The sequence below is a fragment of the Anopheles aquasalis genome, chromosome 3 (assembly GCF_943734665.1).
Source record: "Anopheles aquasalis chromosome 3, idAnoAquaMG_Q_19, whole genome shotgun sequence".
Lineage (NCBI taxonomy): Eukaryota > Metazoa > Arthropoda > Insecta > Diptera > Culicidae > Anopheles > Anopheles aquasalis.
In genome coordinates, this window is record NC_064878.1 from 39,444,379 (window position 1) to 39,467,540 (window position 23,162).

At 46.8% G+C, this 23,162-nt stretch overlaps 1 protein-coding gene across 1 annotated transcript in view; it reads right to left on the reverse strand.

The window, feature by feature from the left end:
* Nucleotides 1-23,162, reverse strand: part of LOC126576644 (fibrillin-1-like) — a 74,090-nt gene that overhangs the window by 20,025 nt on the left and 30,903 nt on the right. Inside the window, exons 9-14 of the mRNA XM_050237950.1 lie at nt 12,941-13,267; nt 12,389-12,607; nt 4,949-7,942; nt 4,374-4,880; nt 2,516-2,758; nt 2,252-2,409 (exon numbers count right to left, since the gene is read on the reverse strand). Coding sequence (XP_050093907.1) covers nt 2,252-2,409; nt 2,516-2,758; nt 4,374-4,880; nt 4,949-7,942; nt 12,389-12,607; nt 12,941-13,267 — 4,448 coding nt within the window. The remainder of the gene's footprint in view (nt 1-2,251; nt 2,410-2,515; nt 2,759-4,373; nt 4,881-4,948; nt 7,943-12,388; nt 12,608-12,940; nt 13,268-23,162) is intronic.

Consider the following 23,162-nt stretch of genomic DNA (forward strand, 5'->3'; position numbering starts at 1 on the left):
AATACTGCAATATGTAAAATTTATTTTAAATTGATACCCTAGACTTAAAATGCTACACGGTTGTTGACTCTTTTGCAAATTATTGCCTGAAGTTCAATAACTTGTATGAAGCTCTTACCAGGTGTATGCATCTGAAACCGACCATTTTGTTTTGCGAAGAAAACGCTTTTTTTTTTAAAATGTTGACAAAATTACTCTCCAAAGTTATGGCAATCGTTAGCTACACATTTCAATTATATCTTTGACTATTTTTTGATGCCCTCCCAAAACCATTCACCAATCTGTACCATTTTTTCAAAACCCAACCATTTTTCTAATTTTTCGTAGAAAAGGAAGCGCTGCTCGGCCATTACCTGTCCCAACGATGCAAATGAATGTTCATCTGATAGTGTCAAGTCTGGTAAGTTAGCTGCAAGTGGTGATTGTTACCAATTGTGGCTTTTGCCGTGTCCTTGGCCGATATTCCGCGCGGTGGCGGATCATTGTCATCGAGCAAAATAGGCCAATTTTGTCGTTTTTATATTTTGGTTGATTTTTTTCACAAGCCTCGCTCAAAACTGATTAATTGTTGCTTGTAATGATCATTAGTAACCGTTTTGGCGAATAAGGCCTGCAATTTGATTACTTCTAACATGTTCGACGGTTGGCGGTTCCCTTATCAATGTCACTACTTTAAAAATTTTTAAACCGCACCTAGCACTGTGTTTCAGTGAAAACATGCCCACTGTAACCTTCAATAAAGATTTGATGCGATTCGGCTGCCGATTTTTTGAGATGGAAGTAAAAACCGAACGATGTCTGCCCATCGCAGTTTTTGAGAACGGAACTTGCCATTTTAATCACAATGGAAATATTTGTTATAGTGTTAAATTTGAAAAATGCACTCCGATTATGTTTAACGGATGCCTAATGAACAAAACAAAACACTTAGGCTGGCTTAAAAGCTTCATTTGGCGTAGATAAAGCTTTAGAACGAAAAAGTCGGTTTCATATGCATACACCTGGTAACTGAAAGAATTGGCAATTGAGAGCCAGTGCCATTAGAATAGTTTAGCTGTAAATTAAATACCTTAAATGTAAGCAATCTGGATGGATGGAGAAGTTATAAAAAATACTAAAAAATATTCTAAAAGAGAGGCAAAAGACTCTAGGAACAGCCGAGAAGTCCCAATCAACGGGATTCATTCAACTGTCCAAGCGTTCAACAAAACATAAATACAGTGACTTCTTCGGCCAGCACCGACCACCACGACTCCTCCCCTAAAGTAAACGATAAAGCCTCAAATCCTCCGCAAACAACCAACACAGCCTCTCTCAGGTGGCAAGAAGAAACTCAACTCGGACTCCCCCCGGGCCCAAGGGGGGATCAGTGTTTACTGTGGCGTCGTGGCCTCTGCCCAGTAGCTCTCGTTGTTCGCCCCGGCCCTTCCGCCGTCCCCCAGTGAAAGATGTCGATGAAGAGATCAAGACGTGCGCCCTGCATCGCGGACGAATGCCGTATCCGCACTTCCGTCGTATCGGCGGCGGTTTCCTGTTCTTCCTCGCAACCGACTGATCGATGGCGGTGGTCGATGATGCGCAGTGTGCGTGATCGGTGCTGTGACCTGGATTGGCTATGATTATGAGCTGGGACCACCGGTTGGCCACCACCACCGCCACCGATGAGATGTTTATGAGAAGCTGCTGCGGTGACGTGGCTGTTGGCAGCCAACGGTGCTGCTGTGGCAGGTCGTTGTGTCGGTTGACTGGAGCGAACAAAAAGTGGAGCAGATGCGGTCGGTCGCATCGCAGGAAGGACGGGACGCGGATGTAAGCGCGGATCATCCCCGGGCCCCGAGGATGTAGCAGATGAATGATTAGCTCGCTCCGTAGCACCCATTGTGAGTGCTTCCTGGGTGTGGCCGTGATTGCGGTCACCAGAATGATGGTGGTGGTGATGAGGATGACGATGATGATGATGATGATAATTATGGGACTGATACGGCGTAGCCTCCGGTGGCGTTTGTGGTGGGAAGCGTACTCGGCGGTGTTCTTGGTGACGTTGTTGGTATTGTTGATGGTGTTGTTGGTTGGGGTATGATTGTTGTAATCGTGTTTGGGCAAGTGTGGTGGACCTCACCGATGGGTCACCGATGGTGGTCGCTTTTGCGGTGGTGTTACTCGGTGAAACCGGAAGCACAGCGGATGGTGATGGTGGTGGGGGGCCATGCCAAATGGTATGAAAAACAATGTGCAGTCTGCTGCTACTTACGGGATAGTGGCCATCGAGCCGCACCGGCGGTTTGCCCGGACAGATGAGATACGATTCGTGGTTCTCCAGGCGGGCCAGCTCGCCCGGTTTGGGGTTACCCAGTGACGGTGTACCGACCGAGGGAGGTCTCCGTTCTACCACTTCCACTGATGGGCCCACTGATGGAGAGATAGAACACGGTTTTCCGGGGGGTTAATGTCATAGTTCAGGAAGTGGCTTTACAATGACACCAATTGCTGCTGGCTGGTTGACTGGCTGGCTTACCTTTCACCAAAACCCGGAAGTTACAGTTGGCACTCAACCCGTCCGCATCCGTTGCGATGTAGTTGATGTAATGAACACCAGCCGGAAGTGGTTGGCCGGGTGTGTTGGATTTGTACAGTTGCTTGATCTCGATGTGGGACTCGAACTTCGGTTCTGGCCAAACGATTGACCGTGAGGGTTCACCGCGGTCTAGCTGCACCTCGAACGACTCGGGACACTGCAGCACGGTTGGTGGTTTTCGTTCTAAAAAAGGAAAGTTCATTGTTAGCAATCAGCGTTTACAGAACATCTATTTATCAGGTCCTTTACTAGATGATATTTCGGTTAATGTTTCCTTGGTAATGATCATCTGCTTCAAAGAACATTTAGCAGCAAGAGACTTCAATTATTTCTTGAAATTCTCTTGAAATGCAATGAAAGATCATCCTGGAAGAAGACTCTTTTGGATACTAAACTGATACTGATTTATAGAATAACATTGAACTCTTGTAGTCTTATTTAGACCACTAAAATAATATTTGCTTTTGTCAAAGTGTATAGCCAGGGATACACGAAGCGTAAACTCTAGTATAAACTCAGAGTGTAATGCCAAAAAGATTAAGCTTATGTCCAAAAGATTATAGGTCCGCAGAGCGTAAAACCGAGCGTAAAAGCAAGCGTAAACTCAGCACCAACATGATGCCTAGCGATATGATAAGTTGAATGTTCTACAATCGCTAATATACAGCAGCAACATATTAAAATATATTAAAAGATATTCGGAAATCAACTTATCTCGTCGATTTATGTTTTTGTGGCTAAAAACACATGTAATTGAATGTAATTACACGCGCACGAATGTAATTGCAGTTGACGTTTCGGTATAAACTTTTATGCGATTATGCCTGCCACACGAAGCGTAAACTTTTTAGCATTACATTCTGAGTTTACGCTAGAGTTTACGCTTCGTCTATTCCAGGCTTTTAACGAAAGCACACACTGTTATCTATCTACATTTCCGCCCTCTTTTTCGTTTTTTAACAGTAATGTTTCACGATAAGTGGGGCTTCGGTATTAAATGTTTTCGTGACACATGTTTTACACATTTTTCCCTGAAAGCTAATCCTTTCAATAACATTGCGCAAAATTTTTGGAACAATCGAAGCAAAACTGACAAAGTTACAGATTTTTGAAAATTCGCGTTTCATGCAAGGCTCCATGCAGCTTGCTTTGAAGAGCGCTTCCTAAAAACAAACGTTTTCAAAGTCGGTGCGTACCGTAAAAACTACTGAACCGATTGCTTTGAATTTTTTAACACATAATCTGTACACTTTTTGCTCCGTAGCCCTGTCGTGATTTTATAGAAATTGTTGATAGTTTTTTTTTATCAATTATGTAAAGCTCGTTTATTTTGGCAGAATCGCAGAAAGCATCCCTTTTTCAACATTAAAAATTTGTCAATAATCGAAAAATTGGAATATCAACAAAAACTCTCCGGGGCTACCTAGATAAACTTATAATCATTCTAATATCAATTTGTATTTTTCAAATGGCCCGTCATGTCGCTACGACGGGCACCGTAAAAAGTACCTTTGCGACGACACGCCTACCTAAATCAGATGCCACGGATTCATTTTTCAATAAATATTGCTCAAAACAATACCAATTATTCTGCAAAGGTTGTAGATTAATATGTCATTTACTTGAAAAAACAAAGTTGAATGGTTACGTCACAAAAAATCGTCAAAAACGGGCCTTTTATTGGCCCGAACATACCAAAGCCCCCCCTTAAAACATGAAAAAACTAAATCATAACTAAAGAGGATTCTTTTAAATTTATCAACATGGAATGGTTTAGTTAATTCATCATTATGCTCACCTCTAATCCTAATCACCACCCGGCAAACATCGTTCACGTTCGTCGTCGGACTCCGGGCACGGTACGTCACGATCGTCTCACCGGCCTTCAGTTCCGCCTGCAACTGCTTACCCCACGCCGGATGCGCATCCACATCCTGATGCCAATCGACATTCGTTTTCGGACGCTCGAGCCGTACCAACATCGAGTACTGCCCAATCGGTAGTACCTCGTGCACGTCCGGGGGGCACCGAATGAACGGTTTAACAGGTGCGCTCGTCGTAGGTGGTGCCGACGTTGGAGTGGCCGTCGGTAGCCCAGCGCCGCCGCCAATCGGAACACACTGTAGATTCGCACTCGGTACCCAGGCCTGCGTTAGGTTACACATGGCCACATTCTTCGTTAGCGGCCGGAATCCTGGGTTACAGTGCAGTCTGCAACGTTCGTTGGAGAAGATCTTTCCGGCGGTGCAGGCAACGGGCAGGATGACACCGTTCGCTGGTCGGCTAAGTCGTGGACAGGCCAGCGCTAGAATACAGAGAACAATTTGAAATAAAGGCAATCGAACCGATGGCCCCCTGTTGCGGAATACTTACGAACGCAGATCGATTCACCCTCATCCCACTCGCCAGTACCATTACAATGCCGTACCGCTGGACCGTGCAGCTTGAAGCCCTTCTTACAGCTGATGATACACTTGGAGCGGTAAAAATGTTGCGTCTTATGGCGAGACCTCGTACACCGGATGACCGCATTCCGCGGTGCAGCCAATGGTTTACATTTATCCTGCAGCTCAATGCAGCTTCTCCGATCCGGGCTCAACAATCCATTCGGGCAAGTACAGCGACTACCACCGGCCGTATTAACGCACTGTCCCTTCGCCCCACAGCCCCCATTATCCACCAGACACTCGTTGATGTCAATGCACTGTCCCAGTTCATTCTTCTCGTACCCCGGATAACATTCGCACCGATAAGAACCCTCCACATTAACGCACCGCTGCTGGCAGTTGTGATCTTTCGGCTGAAGACACTCGTTGTGATCGATACAGGACGCCTGGTTGGTGCGATTCAGGACGTACCCTTCCCGGCACGAACACACCGGTAGTCCGGCCTTCAGGGTGCAGTAATGCTGGCATCCTCCGTTCCGTAGCGCACAAGGGTTCGACACTTCGCAGGTTTCGTTATCGGACGCCATGAGAGTGTAGCCCGGATGGCAAGCGCACCGATAACCCCCTTCACGGTTAATACAAAGCTGGCTGCATCCTCCGTTCAGTACCGCACACTCATCGACATCTTCACACGTGGCCTGATCCTCACCGAGTGTCATACCGGCTGGGCAACGGCACTGGAAACTTCCCTGTGTGTTTTCGCAAATATGCGAGCATCCACCGTTAAAGTTGTTGATCCGGCACTCATCAATATCGACACACGTGACCTTATCGATATCCAACCGCAGCCCCGAAGGACACAAACACTCGAATCCTCCGATCGTGTTAACACAATCATGCGTACACCGCCTCTCACCGTCGCTACATTCGTCCACATCGGAACAGGTTCGATTATCCGCCGCTAAACGGTGACCATCGGGGCACCCGCAGTGGTACGATCCGATCGTGTTGACACAACGATACTCACAGCCACCCCGGTCCGGCAGTGCGACACATTCGTCCACATCTTCGCAGCTCAGCCGATTGCGGCCAAGCTTGAACCCATCCGGACACTCGCACTCGTACGCACCGGGTACGTTCACACAGCGATGGGAACAATCGTGCGTACCATCGGTACACTCGTCCACATCGACACAGGTACGGCCATCTTCTGCCAGTTCGTACCCGATCTCGCAAGTACACCGATGTCCCCCGGGAAGGTTGATGCAGATGTTGGAACAATTCCCATTCGCCACGATGCACTCGTCGATATCGCGGCAACTGTGACGATCGTGGTGTAGCTCATGGCCACCCGGACACTGGCACTGGTAGCTACCGGGTGTGTTGTGGCACTGGTGTGAACAACCACCATTCCGGTGGCTACACTCGTCCACATCGACGCACGTTTTCTGGTGTTCCGATTCCAGCTGGAATCCCCCGGGACAAGAGCAACTCACGACACCGTACTCATAATGGCAGCTGTGCGAGCAGCCACCATTGTTCAGCTCACACTCGTCCACAAAATCGCACGTACGCTCGTCTTCCTGCAGGAACAGTCCCTTCGGACACGAACACTGATGGCCGCCGAGCAGATTGATACAAACATGCGAACAGTTCCCATTGCGATCCTCACACTCGTTCACATCCACACACGTCCGCCGGTTCTCCGCCAAACGGTACCCGGCGTGGCAGGTGCAGTAGTACGCACCGGGTGTATTGTGACAGTTGTGATCACAGCCTGCTCCGTGCGGCTGGAAGCTAGCACACTCGTCTCGATCGACGCAACTCCGTCCATCGCCTTCTAGCTCGTAACCCTCGAAACAACTGCACCGAAAACCACCCTCAAAGTTCAGACAACTCTGCTCACACTGGCCATTGTCCTGGTGGCACTCGTTCACGTCCTCACAGGTACGTCCATTCGCTCCCAGTTGCATCCCCGCCGGGCAGTGGCACATCTGTTCACTCGCACTCGGATCACAGGTATGCGAGCAACCGCCATTGTTAAACCCGCACACATCACTCACCTCGCACGTTTTGCCATCCTCCGCCAGTTCCATATCGTCCGGACAGTCACAGTACGTTTCACGGTTGTAGAAAGTGCAGATGTGCGAACAGCCACCGTTATCTTTCCGGCACAGGTCCATCTGACGGCAGATACCGTACTCATCGAGTTCACGGCCCTCCGGGCAGACACACTTGTAGCTACCGTACGTGTTGCGACACTCCAGCTCCCCGCAAACACCCTCCAGTTCGTTCGTTTCCCGTTGACATTCGTCTACGTCGTCGCACGTTTTGCCATCGCTCGAAAGGGTCAATCCAACTGGGCAGCTGCATCGATACGAGCCGGCGGTATTGTGACACTCGTGGCTACAATCATGGCGCCCCAGCTGGCACTCGTCCCGATCGTGACAACTGTGATCGTTCTGGACGTACCCATCCGGGCACTCGCAACGGTAATCACCGTCGGCGGTGTTCCGGCAACTTCCCGGTTCACATCGTCTCCGTTGGCTTTCGTCGCAGTTGTACGCACTGCGGCATGTCTTCTGGTCCGCCTCGTCCAATAGCCAACCTTCGGGACAGTGGCAACGGAATCCTTCCACTTCGTCCACGCACTCGTGCGAGCAGCGCGTTTTATTCGGGTTCTCGTACAGATCCTGACAGAAATCGCGGGCGCACGTGCGTCGATCGTTGTTCAGATGGAACGTTTCCGGACAGTGGCACTCGTACGAACCGATCGTGTTGTGGCACTCGTGGGAACAGATTGTCGAGCTGCCGCCCTCTTCTTCGCCATCATCACCGCTTTCGGCACACTCGTCCACATCGACACAGTGCTTATCGTCTTCCGCTAGTTCGTAACCGGCGGGGCAGGTGCACTGATAGCCACCGTACGCGTTCTCGCAGTAATCGCATCCATGTTCCTGCTCTTCACATTCGTTGATATCTGGACAGCGACAGAGAGAAAGAGAGAGAGAGAGAGAGAGAGAGAGAGAGAGAGAGAGACAGATCGTTATCGAATTCCACTTTCAAACTTCCAGATCGCTGTCTGGAAATGGATTATCGATCCAGCTGAATTCGGCAATCTACCAAAAGGGGAATAACGTATGCATTAAAAAAAAGAGACAAAATTTGAATGGCGATAAAAACTAAACTATCACAGATAATTGAGTTCTGTAAATTACATGTGGAAAGGGAGTTTATCAGTTTATCAGCAAAAAAAATCTACGCCATTCCGAGTAGGATTCTGGAAGTTAGACGGTATTTTCGACATGGCAGTCAAAAACATATTTGTGCACATGTTTTTCAACTATTTCTGTGTCTTTTCATTTAATTTCTCCTCCGTTTTTCCAATAAAATTGTTAAAATAAATCCTACGTTTAAAGTTAGCCCAGAAATTTTCGATGTGTAGCAGCTGGGGGACATTGAGCGGGTTCACAATCTTTTGTATCACATTGGTACTCAGCCGCTTCATTTCGTCTAACGATCGCTTCGCGTATCGTTTCTGCTCAGACTCCCCGATCTTTGTACTATTAGTGTTCCTTGATGATTGACGCAACCTACTGCAGCCACTTAGCATAATAAATTTTCCCGACCACGACCAGTTTGGAGTTAAAGAAGGGCAGGTGATTGTTAGCCAATGGAGGGCCTTCTTGAGGAATTTGGTGTGTGAGAGAATTTCACTTTATAGCTCACTTTCTTCGTGCGGGAAGTAAAATATGAAATGCCTTTTAATAATTTTTCATCCAGAATGAGATAGGCATCGTGTTCATTCACCACCGCCACGTCGCGATGCGCCAAAAAAATTAACTTGACGATCGTGGTCAACCGCTGTCGCTGTGACATTATTTGCTGCTCTGAGATTAGTGGCCGGGATATTCGCTTTCTGACATGTATGCCTATCTACTCCAGATACTTCTTAATAATTTGGGACGTTGCACCGATCTCACGGCCAATCGCACGCAGCGATGTAACCACTTTTTCCTCGGTCTCGGTCATCAGCATCCTTTGGAGGTTTTGGTCGGTCAGAGTCGTCGGCCGTGCCGAACTATTCCTTCTTGGATGCTGGATTATTGTTGGGCAATAGTGCCAAGATCTTGTAGATACTGAAACCGCCATATCCGACACTCACAAAGTGTCACACGATAATCTTTTTGGTCGCGTCAGGATACCGTTTTTGGAATGCGCAAACCTAGGAACGAAGTTGCCTCGCTTTTTTCGCCATCACGATTAGAGTTCAACTGATAGAGCTTTCAAATTTTGTCTGATGACTCATAGATAACTACTATTGATGCTGTATTTTTAGTTTCTGCAGTGCGATTGACGGTTTGCCCATGAAAAAGCGACAAATTTTGTCTCTTTTTTTTAATGCATACGTTATGTCACTTGATACCTTTTCCGAGCGAGAAATCGGATCTCTCCACTACCATCGACGTTAATGACAGTGGAATGCAATTAGGCTTCGTACGTTGAATTTGAAACCTTTTATCAACCCGGGGAGCTCCAGATCTGAAAATCAATAATCGTCAACGTCCCTCCACAGGCAACATAATTTCTCTCCATCGAGTGAGAATCGATTTTTATGCTAATATAAACCCAACCGTCAGTCCGCCCACTCTCGCTCCAAAGAAACGTTATTGTGCAGACCGGCCTGCAACCGTTAAGCCGTTGATAATGGCGGTGCATCTGTTTGGGCAGAGGATGAGAAGGTAGCGAGATGGCAGAGGCTCGCCGGGTGTTTATCGTTATTCCGGAAAGGCTGTAAGCTCATCACGCGGCGTTGGGTTGCGTTTATGTGATCGAAGTTATAAAATTCCATCGAATAATGGCCGACAATAGCAATAGACCCGGATTCACCTGGTCGCAGCACGTTCAAAGGCCATTCTAAAGCGATTATCTTACGCGGTACAATATCATTAGAGCTCGGGGAACGTATGTTACCGCGTTTTCGCTACACAACGCTACACAACGGCCCATTACACCACCACGAAACACGACGGGCGTGTATCCGGAGCTCGAGAGAGAGAGAGAGAGAGAGAGAGAGAGAGAAGCCCTGCACCATTTGCGTCAGCTGCGACACGTGTCCTGAACGAGCGAACTCGCGCCCCAGTCGAAAAACCAGCAAAACCCCCCTCAGCTTGCCCAGCAAACAAATTGCTAGTCCATGATTAACAAACGGACCACAAAACAGGTAGTCACACATGCACACGAGCGGACCGCCACGTACGCGACGCCAACCAGGGTCTAGAGGCCGAGACTTATAATACCCCGCTCCAGGCAGCCTCCCGGCACAGCACGGCTCTGTCTGCTGCTGCATGCGAAAAACATTGTAATAACCATCAAATCGGGATGCGTCCGTTGGCGGTACACGCGGTGTCCTCTGCCAGCAAGGACGGATGGCGCGCGGAAGCCACATGGTGCATTCCGGAGCTCGCGTGCGTAGGGTCTAGATTGCTCGGGCTAGAACCAACAGAAGCCAGCCCTGGCAAGATATTCAATTAACAGGAACCGCACACACGCGTGCACACATGCTGGCACCATCAGGAAGGTATTAAGTTTGTTGATCCCCACGGGAGGGACACGGTACGGACGTAGGGGACCCGCGCTGGTTTTCATTTTTGGCGCTTATCATGCTCCTGCTTTCAGCAGCAGGAGTAGCAACAGCAGCCCGAGCATCAGATCATAGTTGGCTGCAGATGGTGTTTTGGCAGATGCTAAGCAAGCCATGCTCCCGGGCTCAATGTGTAGCGATTTGCTCCGGAGCCGAGCCGTGGCATGGGAGGAACATGCTACTTGGTGGTGGTTGTTGGCTTAGTACTTTGCACTAAACCGATGGCATGTCGCGGTTTGGCGTATAGCCGGCCGATAGCCAAGTCTAGTCGGCTTTTCGCAGCGCTGCCGTGCAGCTGTTAGCATTCTGCTTTTGCGTAGCCGTAAGGGTGACCAAATTCCTGCAAAGTAATTGGTTATGTACTTTTCATTCTTAGAAAAAAAGGGAGGAAATAACAACAACTGTGACCTGAAAATCCGGATTATTCATGGAACTTGTAAGATGTCCTACTCGACAACAGTTATTCCTGGCCTGGTAGGATGAATCATTAAGGGGGTGATTCGGTATATAATTTAACAATAGTTCTGACACATATTTTAAACATTTTTCCCTGAATACTGATCCTTTCATTAACATTGTGTATAATTTTTGGACGAATCGAGGAAAAACGGACAAAGATACAGGTTTTTGAAAATCCGCGTTTCATAAAAGGCTCCATGCAGCTCCCTACTTTGAAGCACGTTTCCCTAAACCAACGTTTTCAAAGTCGGTGCTCATCGTACCGTAAAAACTACTGGATCGATCGATATGAAATTTTTAACACATAATCTGTACACTCTTTGCAAGGTAGCCCCGTCGAGATTTCATTAAAACTGTTGATACTTTTTTTTTAATAATTATGGAAAACTAGTGATTTTGGGCAAAAGCGCATAAATTAAAAATCTGCCAAAAATCGATAAACGGGAAATTCATCAAAAACTCTCCGGGGCAACCTAGATAAACTTATAATCTATCTAAAGAACATTGATTTGTGGTTTTCTGATGACCCATCAAGCAGCTACGATGAGCACCGTTTTTGGTGCGAATCAAAAGACTTGCCCCTTAAGTCTAAGCGACGAACTCGGTTTTATCATTGATCCATCCGTCACCACCATAGTGCGATCATTTTTCACCTTTAAAAATCTGCCAAAAATTGAAAAACTAGAAGTTCGACGAACACTTTACTGGGCTACCTGGATAAACTTATAATCTATCAAAAGAATATTTATTAGTATTTTTCTGATGACCAATCAAGCAGCTACGATGGGCACCGGAAAAAGTACCTTTTCGCAGAAACGACTGCCTAAATTTGATGCCATGGATAAGGTTTTACATAAGTTTTCCCCAAAATAGAACCTAATATTCTTTAAAAGTTGTTGTTTAATATTCCATTCAATTAAAAAAATAAAGTGGAATGGTTACGTCACAAAAATTGCCAAATTTTATCTTTTTTGGCCAGAAATAACCGAGGACCCCCCTTAACGTGTTATCAAACCATAATACAACCGTGTTCAGACGAAAGTCTGGTCTCGGATTTCCACTTTCCGCCGGAAACCACCGCAGGAACCACAACGTTCTCCTGCTGCGGTGCGATGCGGATAAACTTTTATCGTAAATTCGTTTGTTTCGCGAGTGCACCGCTATGCTTGGGTTGCTCATACCGATCAACCATCATTTGTTTGAAATTTGTTATCCACTGTTTGTTTCGTTGGCTCGCTGGCTTGGTTTGTTGTTTTTTGGGGGGAAGGAGGCTGTCCGGACGGCCATAATTTTCCAGCACTGGCTCCGGCAGGACTTACTCACCTTCACAAGTGCCTGTCGCTGGATTCAATCGAAATCCTTCGCCGCAGCTCACTGTCGGTACTTTGGGTGCATTGTGGCCGTCACCACCACTACCTTCTTCCTCGTTATCGTCGTCTTCAGCTTCGGATCTGTCGTGGCCTGTCACTTCCGGCGTACGCCCACCATGGCCGGTAGACGTCGGTGCCTCGCTGGAAGTGCTAATCTGCTCGCGAGCATCACCTGCCGACATTATGGTCGTTGTAGCTACTTCAACCGGAACTCGTTCAGCTGAAGCACTTCCTCGTTCCTGTTCGCTCTCGTCATCATCGCCACCATCGTCATCACCGTCATCATCATCTTCGACTTCCTGCAGGAATCCTGGATCCTGCTCTCCGTGGTGATGCCGATGGGGATGCGAATGAGAAAGATGGTCCTCACCATCACCACCAGCATCATCTTCTTCATCATCATCTTCATCATTATCATCATCATCATCATCGTTGTCTGCGCCATCCTCAATCCTGTGGCCATGTGAAGCTTCTTCTCCCGAGTGCACTTCGCGGTGAGTGCTACTCTCTGCGTCACTTCCGGCCATTCCGTTCGATGATTGATGATGGGCCTCTTCTTGAGGCTGCCGGCCAATGACCGACTGGTCCAACCTATCTTGACCATCCGGTTCCTGGTGTTCTGTCTCATCTTCATCATCTTCCTCCTCGCCCTCCTCCCGTTCTTCACCATCCTCTTCGGTCTCGTCTTCTGACGGGACGCGATGTCCAGTGCTGGCGTGTTCCGTGGTGCTCCGGTGCTGCTCCCGACAATGGTACGATCCGTACGTATTCTCGCACTCACTGGCGTGACCGCAGCGGGCAGCGATGGCTTCATCTTCACATTCATTAATATCTGGTGGGCGTGTGAGTGAGGTGCGCGAGCGGAAGATAAGAATCAAGTGCTTTTAGCCATCATCATCATCATCGGTCAACCGTCGGAGATGAGTCGCTCGGGGATGGTTTCAGTTCAGACGGTCAAGCAGCAGAGCGAAGCTGAAGCAGAGGGGTTAGCGTTTGGTTGTCGGTGTTGAGTGTTAGTCGCTGTTCGCACTGAAGCCTTAGCTATAAACGTGACGTCCTTGCCCTCTGTCGATGTTAGATACGAAGCCAGTATAAAATGCAGACAGAAATACCACCACACCGGCGATTGCACACAAGCTAAACGAACCTACTTTCACGTTCACCTAGGACCTGCATCCTATACCCTTTCTAGCCAGTCTTTCTAACCTCTCCGGACCAGGTATTCGGTACCACGTTCACCCTCGAGAGGCAACTAAATATTTCTCCGAAGAAACAAGATATTGTATGCGAAACCATGCAAAAGATTTTCCATCTTCATCGATTTGTTTTCCCTAAAACCCCCCACCGGCACACCACATCGGTGGAGCGGGGTGGTACTGGAAAGTTTTTGTTGTTGAAAAGCAAAATCCTGCCCAAGCGCACGCCCCAGGGGGGAAGTAGTGGGTTGTCGACGGGCGGATGTCGGCGCACACCGACCGACTCGTGACGGAATTGAGTTTATTTCTTCTTCGTGAAAGACTTTACTATTCTTATGATTGCTTGGAAATATGCTAGCATCAACGCCACGTGTTTCCCCCGGCCCCGGTTTTCGCTCCTCTACGTTTCCACTGGCCGATCCGCAGAATGAAGAATGTTGCCTTTAACATTCATGCCCTGGCTCCCTGCAGCTCCATCGTTTCCCCGCCGCTGGTGTTGGTACTGTGCTGTGTCTGCGTCCTTTTGGCGTGGCATCTTCGTTGCGGCATCGCGGTACCGCTTGTTCACAGTATTTCATGCGGAAAATTATAAATATAAATAATAATAGAGCTCCGGACTCGCCGGGAGCAACAAGAGCCGCGTGAGCAGCGCACAGCAGAACCTTAAGCGCGTTTGGTTTGGTGGCTAAGGCACATGAGGCACACGAATCCCGGGCGCATTGGTTGGACCAGACCGAACAAAACGAAAGTTCATAAAATTCAACTTCACCAAATTTTTCCCTCCGACTCAACTCCGGCACAGACAGGCACATGGAACGGAACGGAACGAAACACGGGTTTACGGTGCTATCGTCGAGGACGATGCCGACGACAGACAATAACCAGCGACAGCCGGAGCATCGACTTCCAGAGCATCACGGCTGACGCTTAGACACACCACGGTTACTATCCGTCCGTTCGTCCGTCCGCTTGGTATCGCTCGATCCTAGATGCCAGCCAGATGATGATGTCGATGCGCCACGCCATGGCGATGTGGTGCGCCATCTTGGGTTGCCGTGCACTGGCAACGCACAACGCGCTCCGATGAGAGGGCCACGTACCGGAGCAGTACTTCAACACCGAGTTTGTGGTGGATTTTTGGGAAAAATATTTTCATAATTCACCGGGCCCAAACCTCCACCCGCCCCAAAAAAAACCGGCAACAGTATGGTGGGCCGTTCCCGTCGAATGAAAACTATCATCATCGACGCAACAAAACATTCCATTCCAACGGCCACCGGGTGCCGTTCATGGCAAGGGCCTATTCATGGCGTGTTCCTTGGCTGCCTTTTTTGTTGTTGCGGCTTTCTGCTTCGTTTGTACCGTTTGTTGGAAGGGGCACGCATTGCTGAGTAATCACTGAGCGTTGAGCTAGTGTACTGGAAGCTGTGCTTATGCTATGCTAGTCTGTTGATGATGTGGTCTTTCTTCACTAGCCACGACACTCTACCGGTTAGGTACGGTTCAAGTAAGCTGGAATGATCTGTTTTTCCGTGTTCATTGAGCTTTCGATTAATCCCTCCTTTTGGTTTCCGCTTATGGTTCTCTGTCCGATGCGTTGCGGTTTTGTAATCGAATTCAAGTGATTTATGCCCAGCTCCGTGTGGTAAGTAAGGGCCTGTTGTTTCATTACAAAATGTTGCCGGAGGCCTTTTTTCATGAGAATCAACACCATAACGAAAGGTAATTAAATATCTTGCATGATGCATCGAACATAATCCTGCCAATCAATGCCTGATGGAGGTGAAGGTAGCCTCGATATTCAAGAAACAAAGGGCGTTTTGAGTAATCAGATATTGATTGAGCTATGCGAAGGAATAACTCATATGTTCGTTCTTGTGGTTGATTGAGTAATGGTTTCCATAGGAAATGTAAGCGGAAGAGTAGTTTGCAGATCACTCTAAATGCCTTCAATAGAATTCCATTGAGTAAGAGCATTTGTTCCAAATGAATTGCCTAATCGTCTTATCGTTAGATTGCCTCTGAGACTTTCCATCTGGTCATAAATGATTTGGTTTTCACCAAATGCATATTTGCTTATCAACAAGGAAGTCGATTTTCTCTGGAATTCATTACTGTTTTCATTATATCATGGGTCTCAAACTAATATTTGCATGCGGGCAGTAGAAGAAAGTAACAGTCAATCCACATGCCATTTCACTACATAATTTGGTGGTGCATGGCTTTATTAAATTTTCTTTTTCACACCGAAGCCCAACCAGTGCCTGTGTTCGTGGCCAGAGAGGAAAAGGCAATTCCAAAACTGATCGTCGCACCGAGAGTACGAAATGATGTAGCTCCGTTACCGAAACCCCATGATGGAGGCGCCTTTCCAAATGGAGGCGCCAGGTAACCGGTAAAATCGCTTAATAACCAAGGGACATTAGCTGCGTGATTGTTGAAATGTTGAAAAAATGACATTGCGGATGAATTATCAATCTTCAATTCCAAAATATGAATAGAATAAAATTGCATAAACCAGAACAATTAACGGTAAAAAACTTAACATACCTATACACAGCGCACGTGGCCGCTTGATGCACAAAATAATTTAGCTTGTGGAATTAAATGATCTGAACATTTGTTCCTTCATCGGGCTCACTAAAATAGTTAGCACAAAGGTCCACATTGGTTCAAACTGAGCTCTATCAGATCAGATAGTTGAAAACAAAAACATTTATTCAATACATTTCTTTACGTGGGCATTCTTGACTCAATCTTTGTCACTGGGAATTTCCAATATCAACTACTCATCTCAATGGCAGCTTAAACTTCATTGTCATTCATAAAAGAATATCAATGAAAGCATGAAATGTCCTCCATCTCTTCTGTACGCTTGTGTTGAACATACATCAGAAGAAGTTGTTCAAGAGAGTCGAATTTCAAGTTTGTTTTCCTAGTATCGATAAACTTATTCATTCTACTATCAATAACAACCGATAAATTCAGGTTTGATTCCGTAAAACCAAACAAAACTTGTTCAAGAAAATGCTTTACCTTCAGTGTTGAAGTTCACTAATATTTGAGCCTGATTAGTTTTGATCTGGTGCTTGCCTATTCATTCTATTCAACAAAAAGCATTCCATATTTAATGCAATTGTGCTGTTGATCATGCTGAATTATCTCATTTTCTATTTTATTTAATAGTGTAGAGATACATAAAAAAAACAACTATTGCATCACTAACTATCTGATGCTACGTTTGAGAAGAAAAAAAATCACAATATTTCAGTTCATCGTGTGTTCAAAAAATGATGAACTGAATATAAAAGCAATTAATTATTGAAAAAATATTCATTTAAAGACAGCTGCGATCCGAAGCATCCCTCAATGCATCCCTTCCACGGGATAACGTTAAACAATGCTATTATCCTAGTTAACCATAGCAACATGATCATTGACATCGTACCTAAACATCACAATCTAATGAAGTCAAACGGCGCCATGCAGTTGAGTGTTGGTAGAGCGTGTTACCATTGTAACATTTCCCCCCTTATCATCCAGCATTTTGTCAAACTGTCGTCCCCAGGCAACAGATACACCATGCTACATTCTTACTTAATCCGCTTTTCCCCGTGTCCCAGCGAACTAGCTCACATGCCATTAGCGTATGTTACCAGCGACCATCGACCACCATCCACCGTTTACCCACCAATCAGCCTGCCAGTCAGCGATTGACGTTACCACCGACACCATAACGAACCCGATGCCCGAGGGCCACCATCCAATGCAGAAGCTTGTTAATTTTAACTTCTCGATAGTGACGATTTGATGAAAAGTTTGCAGTGGAAGGGAAACGCCATTCAAGTGCCCGCTCTCCAGGAACCGAAAAACCACGACGTCCCACAAGAGGCTGGGCTACGGAGGCAGACCTTTAACGAGAAGTCGTGCGTGGTGAACGGTGTGACATCGACTACCATGAAGCTCTTAAACGCCAGGCCATCGTCGTCATCAGGGCTCCCTTTCTCCCTAGGTTCTCCCGGATAGAACACACTCCTTTCAGCTCTCTTCGCTGCTCCCCCCCAGGTTTGTTGGATAATTTATGGCATTTGGATGCAAATTTAAACGAGCGAACGAGACCACCGGGTACCCGGTACCCGTTCCCGCATGCTCCCACGAGACTCGATCGATCGATCGATCGATCGGTTGGATCGGATCGTGTGGTGCAGAATCTACCCGGGCCCTAACCCTACCTTCGCACGTTTTCCAGTCGGCACCGAGCCGCAACCCATCCGGACAGAGGCAGAACAGCCGACCGACGGTCGTTAGGCAGCGATGGGAGCAACCTCCGTTCTCGTTCGCACACTCGCCATCATCCTCGCAGCCGTGGCCATCCGATGCTAGGCGCGTTCCCGGCAACCCATCGCAGCTGCAGTTGTAGCTGCCCCAGCGGTTCACGCACGTATCCTGACACGGACCGTGACCGTTCCGGAGCAGACACTCGTTCACGTCTGGGAGAGCAATCCGTGCCCGTGGGTCCGTGGATCCAATTCCCCCCACCGGGTGCAGTGCAGTGAGCGAATGAGAGGTGCGGCGTGTTTGGTGGATTCGAGGGTGAGTTGTGTCAGTAATGCGTATGGGTGTGGTTGTGTGCGGTGCGTGCGTGCGTGCGAGGTGACGTTTAATTGATGCGTGGTGTATGAAAAAAAGAGAGAAAGAGAGAGAAAATGGTTTTCCATCGTATTAGAAAATTGTATTTCAAATGACGTGGAAATGATGTGGCGTAAAGTGTTTGAAGTTCAAAGTTCCCTTTAGATGCCATGCTCGCTAGCGAATGTTCGCTCTTCGAAAAGCGATCAGTAAAACACAGTAAAACTTGCCTCGCGTGTGGTACTCTAGACTCTGTGGAGTGGAATTTCAATCTCAGCAACGAACTACATCCTTCACAAACCCAACCAAAGGCATTATCTTAGAGGGTGAGCGAGTTCCTTAAGGGGGGATTTCGGTATATTCGGGCCAAAAAAGGCCCGTTTTCAACGATTTTTTGTGACGTAACCATTCAAATGTGCTTTTTTCAAGTAAATGACATAATTATCTACAACTTTTGAAGAATATTTGGTATTGTTTTGAGCCACATTCATTGAAAAATTAATTCATGCCATCAAATTTAGGCAGTCGTGTCTTCGAAAAGACACTTTTTCTGGTGCCCATCGTAGCTGCGTGACGGGTCATTAGAAAAATACAAATCGATATTCGTTAGAAAGATTATAAGTTTATCTAGGTAGCCCCGGAGAGTTTTTGTTGATATTAAAAAAAATCGATTTTTGACAGATTTTTGAAGTTGAAAAAGTGATGCTTTTTGCGATTCTGCCATAAAAAACGAACTTTACAGAATTGTTTAAAAAAAGTATAAACAATTTTAATGATGTCTCGACGGGATTACCTGGCAAAAAGTGTACAAATTATGTGTTCAAAATGTTTCAAATTATGTGTTTCAAAAAGATCGGCCCAGTAGTTTTTACAGTACGATGGGCACCATCTTTGAAAACGTTGGTTTAGGGAAACGCTCTTCAAAGTAGCGAGCTGCATGGAGTCTTGTATGAATCGCGGATTTAAAAAAATCTGTATCTTTATCAGTTTTTCCTCGATTGATCCAAAACTTTTGCACAATACTCTTGAAAGGATCAGCTTTCAGGGAATAATGTTTAAAACATGTTTCACCAATAAAAATTAAATACCGAAGTCCCACCTTAACCACATCACAATCCTAGCGATGATACCACTTGGGAATGATGAATACGTGTGCATTGCGGGAGCGATAAGTGGAACAAACGTAGAGGAAAATCTATGTCAACCGGGACATTGCAACGGTCGTGCTTTTGTGCCAAGAGGGAATGTTGGACCAGCATTCCCCAAGTAGCACTTCATTGTAACCGAGCGCCGAGCTCACGAAGCCTTTGGTGTGCGTTCTTCTACTTAACCCCTTCTCAAATCGCTCCCTAGCCCCTTGTTCCACTTGTTGCAAGTCGCAAAAACGGATTTTTTTACAGCGAAAGCAAAGAAATGAGAAAGAGAAAAAGCAACAGCAAGGAACTTACTCCCGCAATTAAAATGGTTTGCTTGAAGGCTCATCGTAGTGTTCGCGCGCAAGTGTCCTTTGCCGGTGGGGCCAGGAGCCTACACACCGCTTTGATGTCGCTAGCCCTTGGGCCCCTGGCGACCACCGCAGCCACGGCAGCATATGTTTAACGATTGCCCATGGATTATCTGAGGTAATTACTTAGCACGCGGTTTGGTAGAAGGGTTCGTGGTCGTGTTCCGTTTGAAATACGAATTAATTTTCTGGAATCGTAACACTTCCATTTTTTCTCCCCCCTTCATCTTTCATTTCTTTTTTCCCTTCGCATTTACGGAGACCCTCTCACATGTCTCTAGAGGCTTGACGATGGATGGTATCCTACTGGAAAGAAGCGTCTTCTGAAGAGGCTTCACCAACATGCCTGCTGCCAAACCAGCATAAACTTGCGACAAGAAGCAGCAGCAGCAGCAGCAGCAGCAGCAGCAGCTGAGGCACGGATGATGAGTTGCCGTTGCTCGAGAAGTTTCTGGCTCGCTGAATGCGGCGGCCCACATTTCTTTTCAATCTCCTAATTGAGTTCATCTCACTTCTCGTCAGAGAGCAAAAGAGACACCTGCACCGTGCGTTGATGAGCCGCAGCATTTGGCTGATTGAAAAGGATTAGAATACTCTCCGGGCGAGCGCACAAAGTGCGAAGCCAGCTGAAGCGTTGAATCCAAAGAAGGTGCTGCTTTGTGGAAGTTTAGAAAAGAAACACGCCACGGTTCCATTGATCCTGGGCCCATCCTGTTCCATCATCGTCCACTGCTTCACGACTCGACATCATTCAAAACTCGTTCTCCGCTTCTCGTGCCTTGGATGCAGGTGGCGAATGCGGTGAAACAAAAGCGGCCACCATTGGGCGGCCATTGTGTGCTAATGAGAGGCAAACACGCTTAATTACGAGGCGATGCTGCTCCCGTCTCCTGCCCCTTTCCATCCCTTTCCCGGGGATGAGGTTGCAGCTTCATCAAACATTTACAACGCGACCGACATGACAGCGAGGGCCCTGTTCCGTCGTTCTATTATGATCCGTTTTAAGGTATCTGCCGGTTCTTTGCTTAACTTTCGGTCAAAGTTTTTTCCGCTTTTCGATGGCAACGGCGACAGCGACCGGAGCGAGGAAGTGGCGCAAAGCGGGATGCGTCCGTTGATATGATCTTCGCGAGAGAGAGCGAGAGTTTATCCATCAACCCGTACATCCTTTCGAAAATTCTTCTTTTCATTAAGAAGGGACCGCCACCAGAAGGCCCACGTGGCCCTATCCCCCTATCAGATTGCCAGCCCCCCCTCCACCATTTTTTTTGGTCCCCAAAAGCGCTCTCGACGGAAATGGGTTTCCTGTTCCATTTCCCGTTGGAGAGTTCTCGGGTCCCTCGGGTGGCTCTGAAAATGGACACCTCGAGAACCGTGGCCCTATAGGATGGAACCCGGGAACCCCGGGTATAAAGTTTGTCCCGGGCGCTCATCCACCAGTCGCTTTCGGTTTTTGGGCCGCGAGTAAGGGTTAAGGAGTAAGGCGCCATCGTTCTTTACTTTTCCTTGGAAAATTCCAATTTCCAGCGAACGCCACGCCTCTGCCACGACTCAGAACACTCGAAGGAAGGAAGGATGGTTGCAGGAAGCCAGATAAGGCATATCCGCCCCGTTGGCTTCGGTGCTGCATATTTTATTGAATTACGCTCCGACCGGCGATTGGTGCCGTGCCATGTGCCGTGCGAGGACTAGGGCTAACGAGCTCGGACCATTTAGCTTGAAAAACGACAATTGCACTTCCGCTGGATAGCACCGGAGACCCGGGACCGCTGTTACAGAGAGCCGAGCCGAGCCGAGTGGAACCGGTGAACTTTCTGTGCAACCTGTTGGGGAACACGGACGGACGGACGGTTGGCGCACAAATAATCGGGTCGGATAATATTCGTTTTATTAAACGAATCTTCCAATTAAATCGCCTGAAAAATGGAATCGCCACCACGCTGTGGCACTACGATGGCACCGGTTTGTCGTAAATAGCGTTAAGATGACTGCACAAACGGGCATTTATCGAGAGCGTATGATTTATGGGCTCGGGAATAGTCAGTCGATAGCCGCAGCTGCTGTGGCATCATATAGGGACTGTTTGAATCGAACGGCACAGGAACTGCCGTACCAACAGGCACAGAAGAGGTGTGCTCGGAATTGATAAGCTGAATAGTCAAAATTGAAATTAAAAACAAATGTAAAGTCAGTGTCCGTTTACTTTATTTCCGGATGGTCTAGAGATAGGTTTCGGGTTCTTTTACTCTATTTGTTCTGTTACCACAATGGAATACTGCAATATTTTTGGTCAAAGGTATTTACAGCACAGGTTTTTTTTTAAAAAAAGTAAATAAGTTTTAATTTTTTAATCATGGCTTTGAAATTTACAATAAAAAGAAAAATACAACAGAACATGAATAACCTCTGATATAAAATGTCGTTCCTCAGAATAAACATTTATTTTTCTCTTTTAAGAGTTAGTAAACTCCTTGGAGTTAGTAAAGCAATAATTGATTGGTTCAATAATGTTAAACTAATCACATGTTTCTGAACCTTTTCCTTGGTTTGCGACCTATTTTGACAATAATTTTGAGTAACTCATGGTGAAAGTAATTAGGGGCAACAACAATGATAGTCGCTATCGGTCTTGCTAACTCTATCAGAGCACTTGCGTTACCTTATGGCAAAATTTATACTTTGAAATCAACTAAACCTAACTTTTTATTCAATACACCGTGGCTTAGAACATCTAAGATTGAGTTTGATAAAACAAACTCTTATTAGTAACACATTTGCATAACAAATTCGTCTTCGAATGCTATAAATTTGTTAAAAAATACGTCTTTCAATCCCTTGTTCCAATGCATCGATTAGATATCGGATTGATATTGCTGCTTACAACCAATCACACGAAGCAACAGGTAAGGCGATATGCTATTGAACCACTAGCACGTTCTGCATCAGCTGCACTGGACGATACTGTGATAAGAAGAAGTTTGTTGCAAGCTCGTTCGTGATACAGAAGCGAATCGACGAATTGTAAAAGTTCTCCCGCAAACAGAGTCAACAGCGCGTAAGTGGCTTGGTGGTTGGTCAGAAGTATTTGATCGGTTTTTTTGGTTCAGCTGTCACTCTCGTGGCCCCAGGGGCACTCAGATCGAGTGGTGGAGTTGATTTTCATCCGAAACCATCGAAAGGTCCATTAGCCAATAACATTTGAAAGGATGCCAGTAAGTGGGAACTAACCATCGAAGCGATGATGGGTTAGAGAAGAGAGTCCTTCTATTGAAATTGAAATAACAAGTTGTTGCTTACACAGGGCAAGTACTCGCTCTGTGCGTATCTGTACTCTCTACCGATTTCGATTCTGCGATTTCGATAAGAATTGTTTTGTTGCAAGAACTATACTAAACAAT